Source organism: Pseudochaenichthys georgianus, chromosome 3, assembly GCF_902827115.2.
Source record: "Pseudochaenichthys georgianus chromosome 3, fPseGeo1.2, whole genome shotgun sequence".
NCBI lineage: Eukaryota > Metazoa > Chordata > Actinopteri > Perciformes > Channichthyidae > Pseudochaenichthys > Pseudochaenichthys georgianus.
Window position 1 is genome coordinate 28,153,792 of NC_047505.1, and position 18,252 is coordinate 28,172,043.

Consider the following 18,252-nt stretch of genomic DNA (forward strand, 5'->3'; position numbering starts at 1 on the left):
TACATGGATTGTCTGGCCAACATGGAGAACATGGTGAATTAGAGAAGTTGACATGGTAAATCAGTGGAGTTGGCTGCGCAGTGCACTTCAGTGAGCATGCTTTGTATCACCACCATGACTGGTTTCAGGCTATGAGTCGTGCTTATCAACCAGCTCATGCCAGTGAAGGTATTTGTGTGTTTGCATATTAGTGTTTTTAGCATTTCAGGTTTCCTGTTGAGTGTTCTCAAACATCAAAAGTATAAACTGGGCAAAAATATTATGAATCATCAGCCAAAACTAATCTAGAACTGATTCTAAATGTATAGCAATATTTTGGTATGTTAAAGTGTGGGCACTGAAATTGGGATACATTGCAGAAAGTAACATAGTTATATTTAGTTGTTAAACTTTTTACTCATGTTGTCATTTTGTCACATTTATCAGAAGTAAAAGTATCAGCTCTGTGACACGCTGTATTTGATCTGTTTACCCTTAAAAGGTTTCAGATTGAAAAAAACCCTAATTTTAAAGACAATGTGGTGAAAGAAACAATATTTATCTCTGAAATGGACTATAAAAAAGCATAATATGGAAATAGTTAAGTAAAATACAATTACCTCCAAGTACTTGTGCAAATGTAGACAAAACTTTCACTTATAAAACATAAAAAAACAAGGTGCCATTTCAACACACTCTCACTCCCTAAGCGTCCAATAGCGACGTTTGGTCAGTGTCCGTGGCGTCCAATTGTGACGCTCCTAGGCTCCTTCAGCATCATAAAGGGACGCAAATAGCTTTCAACTGATTGCAATGTATTCCCATCTGCGTCGGGATTTGACGCTCATGGAAGCACGGCATTCGTTTATGCCGGCTGCCCTTAAAGGCAATGTGAGCATCCATTCCCATTGGATAACGGAGAATTTTACACCCGGAAGTAAGTACTCCTCTTACTGTTGATTGATTTTACAGTGATATCTGCACTACTCATCGACTAAAAAACACCAGATTATCCTTGTTAATTACACAACATTGATTGGTTTAAATTGTGTACAATGCTTTTGTATTTTTCCCCTTCGATTCGGAGAAACAAATATGTTTTCTGAGTAAAGGATGGCAGAAGACACTACACTACCCATAATCCCCAGCTATCGTTTGGCCTACACCATGTGCTCTGTTTGACAAACCCCGTTTTTTTCACCATTCATTCCGATGGCTGGCGTCTATGTCACGTGATCTTCACATGTCTCCCTGCAGAAAAAAAAAACATGGCCGAACTTCGTTTTATTCTAGGTGTAAAATGCCTATTTTAAAGTTAGTTTGGCCATTAAAATGCGTTTTGATGTCATTTGATGCGAGAAATATGAGTTGTTATTTCAGATTATGTGTGCAGTGGATGTACATGATCTTTAGTTTGCTAGTTATTACGAAGATTACTTCAGGAAATCGCGACGTTTTCATTGTTACCAAGGTGGTTGCTAGGGACGCTGCTATCGATATTATTTCTGTTATGTTGTGTAACTGTTTAATGGTGTTATCTTTATTGCTACCCCCTTCCCCGTCAATGTATAGTGTTGGTCCACAGCCTAAACATATTAGTTTAACAAAATCCGCATCTAAAGATAGCCTACGTTATTTCCCCCCTGTGCAATTCCAGTCTCACATCTCAGAGCACACCGTCATTAACAAATACCGGAAACAGACCGAAATAATAATAATACCTTATTCCGAGTGTGCTTGCTTTTCTCTTTGAAAGTCATCACATAACGGCATTGTAATACACGGTTCGGCTGCATTACATATTACATATCTGCCGTAGTTCTTTATTTATAGAGCCCTGATGAGAAGACAAACATGAGGAACTGAAAACGTGACGTGGATCATAAATATATCAGCCATTAAACAACATCTTACATTTCTTTTCACACAATGCGTCTCCTTGCAGTATCAACACTAATTCGGCTCACTTTTATATTTGATCCAATTGGTAGATAGGCTGTATTTACCCCATAAAGGTGCACAGCTGATATAAAGGGACACCTGGTGGTTAAAGCATGTTATTGAATTTCAATATTTTTATTATTAGATATTAATACGATCCCTATAAAGTATGTTCATTACTCGTTATTCTCTACTAATTGTTAAAGACTGTATGTAATGACTATTTTGCACATCCCTTTCAAGATTTCAAGATTTTCTAAGGTTTATTGACATATCATATAGGCCTACACAACTGTGGTGTAGTTCTGCACTGAATGAAAAACTTGGGTTGCAGGTTCCTCAATAGTGCATTACAAGACATCAATATTTGTGCATACCTCCAGCAATGTTAACTATGTTGAAGCACTTATTTTAACTGATATTATACATAATGTATTATACTCTTATAGATGTATGTAGATATTTAATCTCCGGCCTTGTCAGGTATTGAACAATCAATAAATAAAGAACACAGAATTTATCTGATTATACTAAATGATTTTCAAATAAACACAACTGCACACATGCTGATGCAACGCAAATGTTCCAACTTGGGATCAATAAAGTATATCTTATCTTAAGCTGATCGATGGCTACTGCCATATTTGCACAATGTGCCTCTGAACCTTGACAAGTGCATGTTTCTGTTACGGTGTATGTTGGAAGCAGGACCCAAATGCAGATATAAACTGAAAAAAACTCCTTTATTTCAAGGCTAGGGCTAGGGATATAAACAAAGACAAAACAGAACACTCACCGACGAACTAGTCATGACACAAGACGAACCGACATTGAACACTGGGAGACAGGGGAATTTAAACACAGGGTAACTAGACACAGGTGGGAACAATCAGGGGTGGGGCCAACACTGATGAACACAGGAGACACACAAGGAGTGACAGGTGAAAACAATCAGACAACTAGACACACCAGGGAACTAACGACGGGAGGAAAAACACAGGGAAAAGGACCAGACAATATACAAGGAGGAAAATACCCATAACCAGACATACAAAACTACAAACGTGACAAAACATGAGAATCCTGACAGAACCCCCCCCTCAAGGGACGGATTCCAGACGTCCCTAAAAAAACCCGCCCCACAAAAGTCCAAAACCTCAAGCAGGGTGGGTGGAGGGGGTCCGGAGGAGGGACGCAAAACTAGGGCCACCAGGGTGGGTGGAGGGGGTCTGGAGGACGGGACTGAACTGACCGCCCAGGGGCACGGCAGAGGACCAGGAAGGGGTCTCGGGCGGACGGCCCGGGGGCAAGGCAGAGGACCAGGAAGGGGTCTCGGGCGGACGGCCCGGGGGTAAGGCAGAGTCCAAAAAGGGGGATTCGGGCGGACGGCCCGGGGGCAAGGCAGAGGACCAGGAACGGGTCTCGGGCGGACGGCCCGGGGGTAAGGTAGAAGCCGAGAAGGGGGACTCGGGCGGACGGCCCGGGGGCAAGACAGAGTCCAAGGTGGGGGTTAAGGAGGGGCGAAGGCCACCGCGGCCGGGAAAGTCAGGGGGCCGGGCTCGAGGGCGAAGGCCGTGACTCTCAGGGGCCAGGGATCGAGGGTGAAGGCCGTGGCTCTCAGGGGACCGGGCTCGAGGGCGAAGACCGGACAGCTCCGGAGGCCGGGCAGGAACCGGAGGCCGGGCAGGAAAGCGCTGATGGGACAGCTCCGGAGACCGGGCAGGACCCGGTGTCGGCCGGACAGAAACCGGAGCCGGTCGGACAGGCTTCGGCAGGATCCCCCACGGAAGTGGACCAGGAGTTGGCAGGAACCCCGGCGAGACAGGTGATGGACATGGGGCTGGCAGGGCCCCCGGTAGAACCTCCAACGGCACGGGATATAGGGTTGGCAGGACCCCCGGCAGGGGAGTAGTCCGCGGGATCTCCAACGGGACAGGACATAGGGTTGGCAGGACCCCCGGCAGAAGAGTAGTCCGCGGGACCTCCAACGGGACAGGACATAGGGTTGGCAGGACCCCCGGCAGGGGAGTAGACGGCGGGACCTCCAACGACACAGAACACAGGGTTGGCAGGACCCCCGGCAGAAGAGTAGTCCGCGGGACCTCCAACGGGACAGAACATAGGGTTGGCAGGACCCCCGGCAGGGGAGTAGACGGCGGGACCTCCAACGAGACCGGACCTAGGATTGGTAGGACCCCCGGCAGGAGAGTAGACGGCGGGACCTCCAACAGGACAGGACATGGAGCTGGCAGGACCCCCGGCAGGAGAGTAGACGGCGGGACCTCCAACGGGACAGGACAAAGGGTTGGCAGGACCCCCGGCAGGAGAGTAGTCGGTGGGGCCTCCAACGGGACAGACATACGATTGGCAGGACCTCCGGCAGAGGAGTAGTCGACGGAGCCCCCAACGGGACAGGACCCGGAGTAGGGACCCGAGAGGAGACTCGAGAGGGGAACCAAGGGGGAACTCGAGAGGGGACTCGAGAGGGGACTCGAGAGGGGACTCGAGAGGAGAACCAAGGGGGAACTCGAGAGGGGACTCGAGAGGAGACTCGAGAGGAGACTCGAGAGGGGAACTAGAGGAGGGACTAGAGAAGGGAACTTGAGAGGGGACTCGCGAGGGGAACTAGAGGAGGGACGAGAAGAGGGACGAGAGGAGGGACTAAAGGAGGGACTAAAGGAGGGACTAGAGCAGGGACTAGAGGAGGGAACTGGAGAGGGGACTCGAGAAGTGACTAGAGGAGGGACTAGAGATGGGACTAGAGAAGGGAACTCGCGAGGGGACCTAGAGGAGGGACTAAAGGAGGGACTAGAGGAGGGAACTCGAGAGGGGACTCCAGAGGGGACTCCAGAGGGGACTCCAGAGGGGACTCCAGAGGAAACTGGAGAGGAAACTGGAGAGGGGACTGTGGCAGCTGGGGCCGGAAACCTGGCTGTAAGGTCCGTAGCGGAAGCCTGGACCCTGGCTGTGTAAGCCAGGTAATCCAGTATGGACGCAAAGCTGCGTGGGCCGGTACTGGAGCATTGAGGCATGGCTGCGAGCTTGGCTTTGCGCCTCCTTCTCTTAGCAGCCGCCTGTGGCATCAAAAAAGCTGAATCCACTGGGTCCATCTTTGGTCGGTTCGTAATGTTACGGTGTATGTTGGAAGCAGGACCCAAATGCAGATATAAACTGAAAAAACTCCTTTATTTCAAGGCTAGGGCTAGGGCTAGGGCTAGGGATATAAACAAAGACAAAACAGAACACTCACCGACGAACTAGTCATGACACAAGACGAACCGACATTGAACACTGGGAGACAGGGGAATTTAAACACAGGGTAACTAGACACAGGTGGGAACAATCAGGGGTGGGGCCAACACTGATGAACACAGGAGACACACAAGGAGTGACAGGTGAAAACAATCAGACAACTAGACACACCAGGGAAACTAATGACGGGAGGAAAAACACAGGGAAAAGGACCAGACAATATACAAGGAGGAAAATACCCATAACCAGACATACAAAACTACAAACGTGACAAAACATGAGAATCCTGACAGTTTCAGGCTTATCAATTAATGTAATATAATGTTATCACAGGGGTCACACACATAAGACCAGCTGTTAAATAAAGCTCTTCTGACCTTAGCTGGCATGTGGGTATATATAGTAATACTGCCCATAATGGGCACAAGCAATTTTCACCCATTTATTAATTATATGTTTTAAATGTGAGTGTTTCCTATCCCCTAAACCTCCAGGGATGTACACAGTTTAATACTGGCAACTTCTTATTATGGGAAATACGAAAACGTCTTTTAAAACTACAACTCCCAGTAGAGACGTGCCATAGAGAACATGTTGCGAAACAGAATAGCCAGCATGTGTAGTTCTGGGGACGGGGTGGGGGAGGGGGGACGCGGTGGACCCGTTCAAATCCAGTTTTGGACAGTCTGCCGTGGTTCCATCCCATTTCAAGTGCTGTTCGAGAATCGGCTTAACCCTCGGAGCACACTCTCCAATCACAGAGCTTGAGGACTATCACAGGGTTTGTCAAGAGCACATGGTGTAGTCCAAACGATAGCTGGGGATTCTGGGTAGTGTAGTGTCTTCTGCCATCCTTTACTCCTGGGAATGGACGCTCACATTACCTTTAAGGGCAGCCGACATAAACGAATGCCGTGCTTCCATGAGCGTCAAATCCCGACGCAGATGGGAATACATTGCAATCAGTTGAAAGCTATTTGCGTCTCTTTATGACGCTGAAGGAGCCTAGGAGCGTCACAATTGGACGCCACGGACACTGACCAAACGTCGCTATTGGACGCTTAGGGAGTGAGAGTGTGTTGGCCATTTAGCTGCTGTAGATGTGCTATTCACAAGGGAACGACTGAGGTAGACAACTGTATGTTATAAAATACACATTATTAAAAAGACTCAAATGTAAATTGGTAAAAACAATTTCCTCAGAATAATTTGCTTGCGGTATGGTATAGAATTTGTACAAAATACATTGTTAGTGCATCATTTCAAAAGGTTGATATAACACGTGTATGGTTGAAATAAAATAAGATATTTTGTTCTTTTTTTCATTATTATCAACTGTTGCACAAGATAAGCTGTGAAAGAAGGCAGCCATGAGGGAGCATCCTTTTAAATTGCCTCAGTAACCTGTGGTCCAGTCCCCTCGAGATACGATTCAGGTAGCATGGATGCTGTGTGTGGAGTCTAATAGCATTATTGCTAGGAAGAAATAGAGATATACAGTCCTGTAGGGTACGTATGTGTGTGAATGAGCAGACAGGGGGAAAAAGATACAGCAGTAACGCACATTCTTCGGAGGAGATAACAAGGTGCACTGACACAGCACACAGAGTTATCAAGGGAGAGAGAAAAGTGCAGCATTTTGATTAAGCCAATCACCTTATGGTCAGACCACGCGGACTACAGACATCTAAGCTAGGCGGTCTCTCAGTGGTCAGTCCCTCACTCCCTCCCTGACCTCCCTGCAGCCAGGAGCTCTAATCACTGTAAAACCGATTCATTAAGGTCTGCTGTTAGTGAGAGGACACACACGCAGGTGAACAAATTGACCACAGCCAATTATGTGATTCCCTGCAAGTTAGAATGAGATTTAGGCTTTAAGTATCTCTGAGGAGGGAGACAGTGATCACTACAGCAGATCTACACATTATTATAGGGTTTAGAAGTATGTGCACGTGTGTGTGTCCCTCGCTAGAAGTACCTGCAATATGGGGAATATGATGAAGGTCGACTCTAGCACACACTCAGCAGGAGTGATGATGACACATAAAAACTGCCTGATAAATCACTGACAAAGAACAATTTACAAAGTAAAAATGAAGTACTACAAATACATAAGTGTATATATTGGTAACTCTGAAGGGTAGAGCTGTGTTACAGTCATTACACCTGAGAAGTTATCTTACATTTTAAATGTAGTTTGAGCCAGCAAGTGGTTTCCGTTTGTATCTCTGCCAAAGAAAAATGCTTTCTTTTTGCAGTGTTAGATTCTCCAATTTGATAAGACAGGCAAAAGACTAAATTAGAGGCCTGTGCGCTGGTCCGACCCCCTGAAAAGAAAATACAATCAGTCTTGGTCTAAGTCTGAGTTCCAGGGTTGGCATAGCTGAAATTGTTAGATGTTTCAGAGAAGAAGAGTCTGATAAAACAACATTTACCGAGCTGCCCTGTTTGTTTGCTGCTCTGAGTTTTCTCTATTTTATTTTGAGCCCATTGACCACTATGGTTGGGGTTAGGGTTATAAATACAATCTATTACTTTTCATCAGAAGGAATACCTACTCTATCATTAGAATTGTATAATGTCCTCTATGGCTATAAGGAGAAAATAGCCTTATCTCTGATTGGACCTTAGCCATCTAAACAGAAAGCCTGATTCACACATTTAGGATGTTGAGTTTGGGCTTGGGTGTTTAAGAGTATAATGACAAAAGCTGTCCAATTATATAATAGGAAATAAGGTATGCAGTGTTTTTGAACTTGACCCAAACCAGGGACTAAAAGTGAGCATATTTTAGGCTCTCTGGAATAGATTTACACCTTTCTTTATAAAATATTTCTGTCCCCAAATGTATAGGGGCCCCTGTAAAGTTTTTTGTAAACAAATAAACAAAGGTTATGTTTGTATCATTGTTAGGTGTTTCCTTTAGTGCATTTCCTTCCTCATAAACATTTAAAAAGCAGATTATTGAAAACAATATTTTAGATTAATTTATTGTTCGAAAAGGTCCAATTGCTGATGTGTCAGTTTTGGTTAAAACTATTTCTTTATGCACAGGACTGGTACAGTAAATCAAATGTTAGGATAAGGAAAGTAATTTTTAGAATGCATACAATTTTTAGGAATCTATGGGTCCTCCTAACATTTGTTAAATCTTGTTGCCACAGTGTATCTTCTATGGGCATAGATATGTCTCATAATTATTTGTGTGAACATAAAAATAATTTGTGTGTAAATATGTGATTTGTAAATGTAAAACACCATCCACAAATGCATTTAAAAGATATGCAAACTCACAAATAAATGTGCAAGTGTAAAACGGATCTGCAAATACGCTAAATATTTTCACAAATAAAAAAAAGATCTGTGATTATCTCTTTAACATTTACAACTTTCGATCAGGCATTTGTGAATCCATTTTGTATTTGCCGACCAAAAATGCGCTTGCGGATCTCAAATCTCTGCTTGTGAATCATCTTTTTACACACACGGAATTTTGAGACATATTTTCCGCCGGTCTCGGCTAAAATCTACTCGTGTCACTCGGTGATTTTTGGAAACCACGTGATGGCCTGCTGATGACGACATTTCCACATGATTTCAAAGTAAGAGCATGATGGTTTGTTTAATGCTCTGTTTTTTTTTATTATAATGAACAGCGGAACGTTAGATGCATTCTTTATCACCATCACCATCACCATCACCATCATCATGTTATAGTGATACAGTTAGTTTGTGTTAGTTTACTGGATCAATATAGCATATATCGAGCACATGCATTGATGTTGAAGTACAGGCTAAACGCCACTTTCGGGTCCCGGGGGGGAGCAGCTCGCAGCAAAGCAGCCCAGATAAAACTCTTTCTTCATTGTTTGTTGTGTATTCATTCAAGCGGGTCAAAGTTACAAAGCACTTCACATCTTATTAATCAGCCTAATTTTACTTTACCAGTGCAGTAATAAAGTAATCTGTAGAAAAGCACCGTATTTAGATCAGCCTTCATAGTAAGGCTACATTAAATGTTATAATCATTGTGTCCTTTCTACTATATATGCATATATTCCTGTCTATTGCTTTCATTTGTATTTAATGTTATTGTGTTTATACTTGTTTCCACACATTTCACAATTTGGGATGAATGAAGTATCTATATATGATATCCATCTATCTATCTGTCCGTCTATCTATCTGTCTGTCTGTCCATCTATCTACCTGTCTATCTGTCTGTCTGCCTGTCTGTCTGCCTACCTATACCTGCCTGCCTACACCTACTAGTTGTTTTGTTTGGAAAGGTTTTGTCATTGTATTGCTCTTTACCGGCACCTGCAGAGTACAGAACTTCACATTGTACTTACAATTTTACATTGTAACTTTGCTTGACTGACTTAGCTTGACTGAATACACAACACACAATGAAGAAATAGTTTTATCTGGGCTGCTTCGCTGCCAGCTGCTCCCCCCGGGACCCAAGTGGCGTATAGCCTGTACTTCAACATCAACGAAGGTGCTCGATATATGCTGTATTGAACCAATAAACTAACACAAACTAACTGTATCACTATAACATGATGATGATGGTGATAAATAATGCATCTAACGTTCCGCTGTTCATTATAATAAAAAACAGAGCATTAAACAAACCATCATGCTCTTACTTTGAAATCATGTGGAAATGTCGTCATCAGCAGGCCATCACGTGGTTTCCGAAAATCACCGAGTGACACGAGTAGATTTTAGCCGAGACCGGCGGAAAATATGTCTCAAAATTCCGTGTGTGTAAAAAGACGATCCACAAGCAGAAATGTGAGATCCACGAGCAGAGATTTGAGATCCACACGCGCATTTTTGGTGGGCAAATAGAAAATGGATTCACAAATGCCTGATCGAAAGTTATCAATGTTAAAGAGATAATCACAGATCTTTTTTTTATTTGTGAAAATATTTAGCGTATTTGCAGATCCGTTTTACACTTGCACATTTATTTGTGAGTTTGCAAATCTTTTAAATGCATTTGTAGATGATGTTTTACATTTCCAAATCACATATTTACACACAAATTATTTTTATGTTCACACAAATAATTATGAGACATATCTATGCCCATAATCTTCCCTATACTTCCACATTGAAATACTCATGTCATTTCTGAGGGTTCAGAAGTTCTTCGTGTTCCACTTCCCTTTGTTGCAAAGACTTTGGTATAGTTGAAAGTTGTGCAATTAGACGATTGGCAGCCCTTGAAGCTTTTTACACTACATTTCATACAACTTTGCTCCTGGATTGGATTTCATGGATAATATGCCGGATCGCACTAAGAAAACTGCTTTATGGCTCAGAACAGAAAGAGCGCCAGAGACTTGCAGCTTTCAGAATTTATTGCAAAAGCAGATTGTGGAACAAGTGAAAGGTTGATAGCAAAATCACAGCCAACCCTCCATCTAACAGGCTCTTTAAAGTCCAACTGAACTTAATTCCTTCCCAAAGGCCTCAAAAACTTGGATCTGAGATTTCTTTCACTTTTATTTTCTCTTGTTACCTTTAGGACATAAGACATTTGTCTAAAGTGTGAAGCAGAATCAATACTGCAATATCAAGTGAACCTCTGTTAAACATCTGACTGTATTTTCCCTGATCAGCAATTCTGGCATTCACTGTGAGGAGTTGAAAAGAGATCAAGCGTTTGAAAGATGTTGTGAACCCCATTTACATTTGTACTTGTGTCGACAATTATTAGAGCGTGAATTTATGACAGTATATTTCTAAAGTGTTGGTTGTACAACTGGTTGGTAGTTGCCAATATTCCGCCTTCCAAAACGACTTTAGAAATACAGTATCAAATAGCTTTTGTAGTTCTCATTCATAACACTCCGTTCGATGTCTCACTATGGGGTGCGCCTCATCGCGGAGCAAACAGAAGCATCAATCTCATTACGCCAATCCTGATTGGCGTAATGAGATTGACGTCAGCGTCAGGGAATTCACCCCCTATAAATAGCTTGCGCCACGACGCATGCGTCATTCAAACACCTCTTCTCGCTTCAGAGCACATCTCTATGGTAGCCAGACAAGCTTAACGGTCCACAGACTGAACCCTAATATCCATTTCGGTGGACGGGCGCTCGCCGGCTACTCCTTCTGATTTGCAGGAAGACGGTAGTACTAACGCCAGTTAGTATTAAAATCGACCTCGCCCTTCTCTTCCCCGGAAAGTAAGGTAGGTCTGATTTTTTCAGACCTACCCCAGAAGTTCACAGTATTTACTTAATACTTTTATTCTGAAAATTCTTCACTTCCGGTTAGCATTAGCATATGGCGAAATGCTCCGTTTTCAAACCGTGAGTCGAAGGTGAAATGACATGTGATGTTGTACACTGAGCACACTGGGATTAGCACTCATTTATTGACACTGAATAACGTTCATCAGGGAATGTTTAAATAACCACAGACACCAGAATATACGTAAGTGCTAGTTTTTTTGCTAGTCCAAGTACCGGTTCCTGACGTTCCAGTTTTAACCGGACTTGAACCGAAACTTTTTACAAGTCCTGTTACCTGTTAAGTTCTGGTTGGTTTGGTGATTTTCGAGATAAGCTCGTCTGACAATACGGGAGCTACAATTTCCCATAGTGAGACATCGAACGGAGTGTTATGAATGAGAACTATAGGTTACTTATGTAACCCCAGTTCTCAGAGTAACATGAAGTGAGATGTCTCACCAGACGGCTCTCCTTGCTATGGTGAAGCGAGAAGAGGTGCTTATTTTGAATGACGCATGCGTCGTGGGGCAAGCTACTTATAGGGGGTGAATTCCCTGACGCTGAAGTCAAGATCACCAGCCAATCAGGATTGGCGTAATGAGATTGATGCTTCTGTTTGCTCCGCGATGAGGCGCATCCCATAGTGAGACATCTCACTTCATGTTACTCTGAGCCCTGGGGTTACGTAAGTAACCTATAGTTATAACTCAATCAAAAACATGTTTTGCATCTTTATTTTTACTGCAAAATCAACCCTTTCACCCTTACAACACTAAGAGTTTGCTCAAGGCAGTCATCAAAGGCACTGCTGACCTACTAAATATTTTCTCTTGCTTCCATCTTTCCCTGTACACCCTTAGATCCACACAATCCTGCAGGTTTCCATTAACTGTACCTTCGTGACACTGACCTGAATCATTGGGATAAAGTAGCTGACTTTAGCTTGTCTGTGAGCCGAATCAGTCTGGAGATAATCTATCTGGACCATTAGCTGCGCTGTCATACTTGACTTTATTTTATTCACTGATATTAAAGATTGACCACGGCAGATAACGTCTGGTGTCTTTGTGTTATTAATTGTAGATTACTTTTCCAGTGGAACTACTGTTGACTCATTTAAATCCACTCTAATGTTATTTCTTATCGCTTTGTGATTTATTACTGGCTGGTTTTGGCCCTCGGCTTAGGTTGATTTTTTTCAGGTTCACTGTTGATTTGCATATTCATGAGGAGAAGGTTCACTGCAACCCACAGATGAAGCTGGCAGATGCTCCTTTGATAAAAGCAAGTGTTTTAATTACAGTAAATTAGGTATTTTTGACATTCAAACCTTGGAGTATGGTTAACAAGATACTTATCCGTGTTATATAAAATCCTTCAATATCCTAAAGACTCTTCAAAGGTTAGAAAATGACTTTTCTCATTGCACTGTTTTTCATCTGCTCTGTCATTGTTTAACTTCAGCTACACATTTTTGTTATGATGACATTTGTTCATTCCACTGTTCTCTACTGTGCATCATAAAGAAACTACTGTAGATCGTGGAAGAAGAACATATTTAGTACATTCACATCCAGAAAATACTCTTAAAACACATTACACACTATACAGTAACTGTAAAATTAGTACATAATCTTGAGCTGATTTAGTTAGTTATGTATAATGTAAACGTTGTGATTCATGGAACCTTGCAACTTATAAACATTTAATTGCACAGAATGTCATACAATCACAATTTTTATTTTATGATGATGAAGGTACAATCTAATTGAATCTCAACCCACTGCATAAGATAACAATAGGCGCTTTCACACCGGAGTACTTTTCCCCGTACTTTTCCCTTTTAGGTCCGATAGTTCCTGGGATTTTGCGTTCACACCAAAAAGAGAACTTAGTTCATGAGAACTTTTCCCCCCGTTTCAGTCCCTGCTAGAGAGCAGGTACTTTCCTGGGGAGAAAACAGTTCCAATTTCTGATTGGCTGGGCGAATTGCAAACCACGCAACGTATAACTCTGAAAAGTTTTGTGAAGCCGCCATTGTATTTGCTGGCATTAGCATTATTAGCATTAGCCCAGTGCACCAACGGAGAGAGACTAACTTATGGCAACACAAAATAAAACATGGGAGCGGTGGAGATGAGGAGGTGTCGGCGTTCTGGCGATTTACTCGGAAGGCTTCAGTAGAAGCTGCTGGGACTCCCAGCAGCTTCTACTGAAGCCAGTCCCCAACTCCGGGGACTTCCGGCTGGGGAATTCGGGTGGCAGTATACGCCGGCCGTGTCTCAATTCAGGGGCTGCACCCTTCGGAGGCTGCATTTGTAGACCGCATACGTGACTTCCGCCGAAAGAAGGCTGTCCCAAGTTTAAAAAAGACGAGACTCCTCCGAAAGTGGCCCACGAATGTAGCCTTCTTTTCCTGGATTTGAAGGATACATCTGATGTATCCTTCGCGGTTTACCATATCCCAGGATGCAATGCGCGCAGGGAAGAGTGAGTTTTTTTCAAATGAAATGGCGGTCCGGCCTCCCAGCAGAGTGGATTTAAAAGCAGCAGCAAGCGGAGGAATCACTAATAAATGTGAGTATTGGGTTTTAACTTACTTTAAATTAACTAACGTCACACGTCAAACCCAAGGGGCATTAAAACGTCAATTTTCGTTAAATAATACGGATACATACGTGACGTTAGTGACGCTAACTAGCTAGCTGGATGTGCTGCACTGTTGGTTCACACTTATTTTTAATTCAATTCAGAAGTTTACTAAAGTCATACAGAGATCTTGGCTCTGTTATAGATAAGTTATACTTTATATTACATAAATAGACCAAAGTGAAAACATTTAGACCTGTATAGCCTACAGTACGGTGGGATTTATAAAATGCTACCCTGACATGTAGCTGTTGTTTGCTTTATTTATTTCTCTGACTGTTAGGAATCGTGGAAAAAGGTAGGACCCAAATGCAGACTACAAAAAGGTAAAGGTTATAAACAAAAGCAAGCTTTATTTAAAAGCTGAAAAACACAAAAACATGGCATGAAAAACACAGGTAGCACAAACACACAACACTGACCGTGACCAACAAGGAGGGAGACAGGAGAGACTAACAAGAAGCGTGACGTGAAGGGAGGACAAACAAACAATGAACCGACAGGGGAACACAGGAAGAGACAAGACTAAATACAGGGAGGGGTAATCACGAGACAAGAAACAGCCGGGCAGGGGAGGCAGAAACACAAGGGCAACAGGTAAACACAATTAGACAATCGGACACACCAGGGAAACTAACGACAGGATAACAAGACACAGGTGGTAACAGAACAGCAAAATAACACCCAAAACAAGACAGACTAAACTAAAAACGTGACATGACATGTTGCAATGTTTTACTGTTTATTAAACTTTGGGACAACATTACAACCTTTGTATTCAGCTCATCCTGCTTTAAGGTAGGGCTAAAAAAGAGCCTATTTTAATTATTTCCACCAGATTTGATCATCTATTATTTAGGTTAAAGTGTATTTAATTTATCCTAATCCCATAATAATAATAACACAATCAAAAATAGACAGCAGCCTTTTGCTTGATTTTTGTTTTTGCAGTGCTGTCAAAGGGTGTGACTGTCATTTAATGTCTTTAGTTTTTTAAAAACCAAAACAGTACATCATTTTAAATGATCCTTTAGGGATTGTTTGTCTGAAATGCTTAGAGTTACATTTTGCAATAATACTTTTGCAACCCTGTGTTTAATATGATTAATTCACTTTTTTCTTTTTCTCTTGTTTTTCTCTGTAATTAGGACAATTCTGGAGAAATGGATCTGCTGGAGAAGGACCCCTAATCTGAAAAGTGCACAGCGGATCATCAGGACAGAGCTACCATCCACCTGGACACCCTGTGGTGCTGAAGAAAGCAAAACAGCGATCAGGAACATCCTCCACCCAGACCTCTGCTTACTGCCGTCCTACAGACTTGTGTCTTAATTTCAGAATTTGATTTTGTATGTGTCCTTTCTTTTAATAGATATTTAACGATTATAGCTTGAGTCTATCTGATTCCCCAAACAGCTGCTTCTATATACTTGCTGCACATATAATACAAATAAACAACTCGATAAACATACTTTTGCTGATATTTGTTTGACTGCTGGTGATGTTAAATAACATGATTGATTTCCTCTGTCTCAATGATGAAAGTTATAATAATAGAAGACATGAAGCTGTAGAGAGAGGATTGATATATTCTTACCTCTACTTTGTGATAAGATGAAAATACTAAATTAAATTAAAATATTAATTGTTTATTTCATTTCCTGAGGTTTTAACCATTATTTACAACATGTGTACATAGGCAGTGGAATAATAGGATATATCTAGGTCATTAAACTGTCTTAAATTCAGTTTAATTTTATTAATACAAAAATCAGGTCATAGAACATTTTTAATTGTGTATTTCAGCAGAGCGGAGGGACCTGGAGGTGCTGACCTGGTGTCAGTGGGACATCATCTGGGCTGGTTTAGGGGAAGAAGGAGAATAAACTGTTATAAACCACAGCTATGATTAGAACACTAATATTGTTAAGAATAGATCTATACAACATGCTTTTGTTCATTTAAAAAAACATATTGTTTTATTAGTAGGCCTACAGAAAAATTAAGACTTATTTTAAATATGAAATAATATGATTAAATTACATCAGCTATATATCATTTACTTGTTAACTTACTACTGTATTATTACTGGGGGCTAAAGGAACAGCTTAATCTTAATTACCTGGCCATGGTCCTCTTTATTTCATCGCCGTCGGTGATCTCCAAAAAATGGTAAAAGTAAAGTTTCTGGATCCTTTTCAGCTGAGTTAGCTTGTAAGCTAATTTGCTAGCAGGCTGCTGGAGCAGCGCAACCGAACAGCGCGTATCACGTGACGTAAATACGAAGCTCTCCGTAGGCTAGACCGTCTTATTTCGTAGGCCGCTCGGTCCAGCCTACCCGGTCTACGTGGGCTGGGTTCTCCATGGACCGCGTAGGCTGCGTACTCCGAAGGGTGCAGACCCTGAATTGAGACACGGGGTGTTTCTCAATGTCGAGGAAGGCTGCTCAGAGCCACTATTTCAAGCATACTACGTCAACGAGTGCTGCCGAAGGACTGTTCCAATGTCCAGCATACTTGGAATTCTACCGAGGCCAGCGTACTTCGTAGCGAGACATTTCGAGGCTGCACATGTGTAGACTCTGTCTGTTTCTCAATCTCGAGGATGCTGGCTTGGTAGTCGCGTACTTCCTTCAGAAACGAAGCAAGTATGCTTCCATGCCACGGCTTCGGAAAACGAAGAAGAATGGAACAGGCTAACAACTCTCTAACGGTTTCAACATAAACTGTACCAAAAATAAATACATCACGATGTCTATCTAATTATGAACTTGCTTTACTTTCACAGAACACATTTTTGGTGATAACAAATGTAACAAAGTAACATATTTACCAACCAGTGACATGCGGTGAGGTTCGTGGCTGGTGAGGCACTGACTCTTTCAGAGTCAGATTTACAAATATTATATTTTGACCTTAATCGAAATATTCGGTTATTTTCAAAAGCTTTTTTAGTCTGATGCTTCGATTCATTTTAAACAGACCGTTCAACAAAAGGATACCCAACATCTAAATATTGATCCCATTTTCATTACAATTGGGGTCTTACCTTGACTTGAAGATGAATTCCATGCTATCCTTCTGGACAACAATCTCTATTACTTTTTTGTAAAAGTTCTCCTTATCTTCCTGTAGTTTCAAAAGTCTAGTTTGCTGTTTGCGTCTACCGTCTCTGCGTAGAATAACAGTAGCAACAAGAACCTGTGGGCTCACTTGCGCCCCCTTCAGTGCGGCAGAGGTTATGGCTGCCTCCCCTGGTGCTTTTTTCATTGCCGTTGTAAGATGAGACCAGCGAGCCTAAATATCATACTTGAAATAAGTTATTTAGAGACTATGAGGATAAATGTAATAAAGGGATCTACAAACATTACATTGGTGACATACAGTGAGATGGTGCAGGCATGCGCTTAGGGCCCGCTTTCCAGCCAGTTTCTGTGGGGTGACGCATTCTGAGGTGAGGCAGATCTCATCTGTGCCTCACCATACCCCACAGTAACTGGCTTGAGCGCGCTCACAAAATAAGTGCCCGCGTTAAATTAGTGCCCGCGCTCCAGCCAGTTACTGTGGGCTTACGAGAGGCAGAGCTTGTCCCTGCCTCACTTCTCATCGCTACCCGTAGTTGTAGCGGAGCTCGGCAAATTTGCTGATTTTGACTATAAAAAGCGATCGGAATCATACATACATGTAAATCACATTTACAATACAGATCAGTGGAGACATTTTATTATTATTACTATTTAGTTTTTCTTTAGTTGTTTTCCCGTTACATTGGAGTATGACAGGTGAGGCTCTGCCTCCCCTGACTGCACATCGCTTTTACCAACACATGTTCTACGTCTAAATGTGTGCTGCGTCGGTTCAGCCATTCTCCGCAAGGGTTTTTGAAATTGGTCCGTGCGCAAAGCATTGTGGGGATTTTAAGGACGCAAAGTCTACCCATGTGCAGCCTCGAAATTTCCCCCAAACCAAGGATGCGTCCTCTGTGGAATTCCAAGAATGCTGGAGATTGGAACAGTACTTCGGCGGCACTCGATGACGTAGCATCCTTGAAATATTGGCTTGGAAGCCAATATCCTCGAGATTGAGAAACTGCCTCTGTGGTCTTAAAATCCCCACAATGCTTTGCGCACGGACCAATTTACAAATCTTTGGCGGAAATAGCACTCCATTTAAGGCAG

The 18,252-nt window shown here is 42.5% G+C and overlaps 1 protein-coding gene across 4 annotated transcripts in view; it reads left to right on the top strand.

Moving 5' to 3' along the window:
- Positions 1 to 18,252, top strand: part of LOC117465832 (protocadherin-9) — a 274,265-nt gene that overhangs the window by 38,348 nt on the left and 217,665 nt on the right. The window contains exon 3 of one of the 4 annotated variants that reach the window (XM_071206643.1): positions 15,224 to 15,426. The exons of the other annotated variants lie outside the window; for them this stretch is intronic. Within the exon in view, the coding sequence (XP_071062744.1) occupies positions 15,224 to 15,265 (42 nt within the window). The 3' untranslated portion in view covers positions 15,266 to 15,426. Of the gene's footprint in view, positions 1 to 15,223; positions 15,427 to 18,252 lie in introns of those variants that run through there. 4 annotated transcript variants of the gene reach the window in all.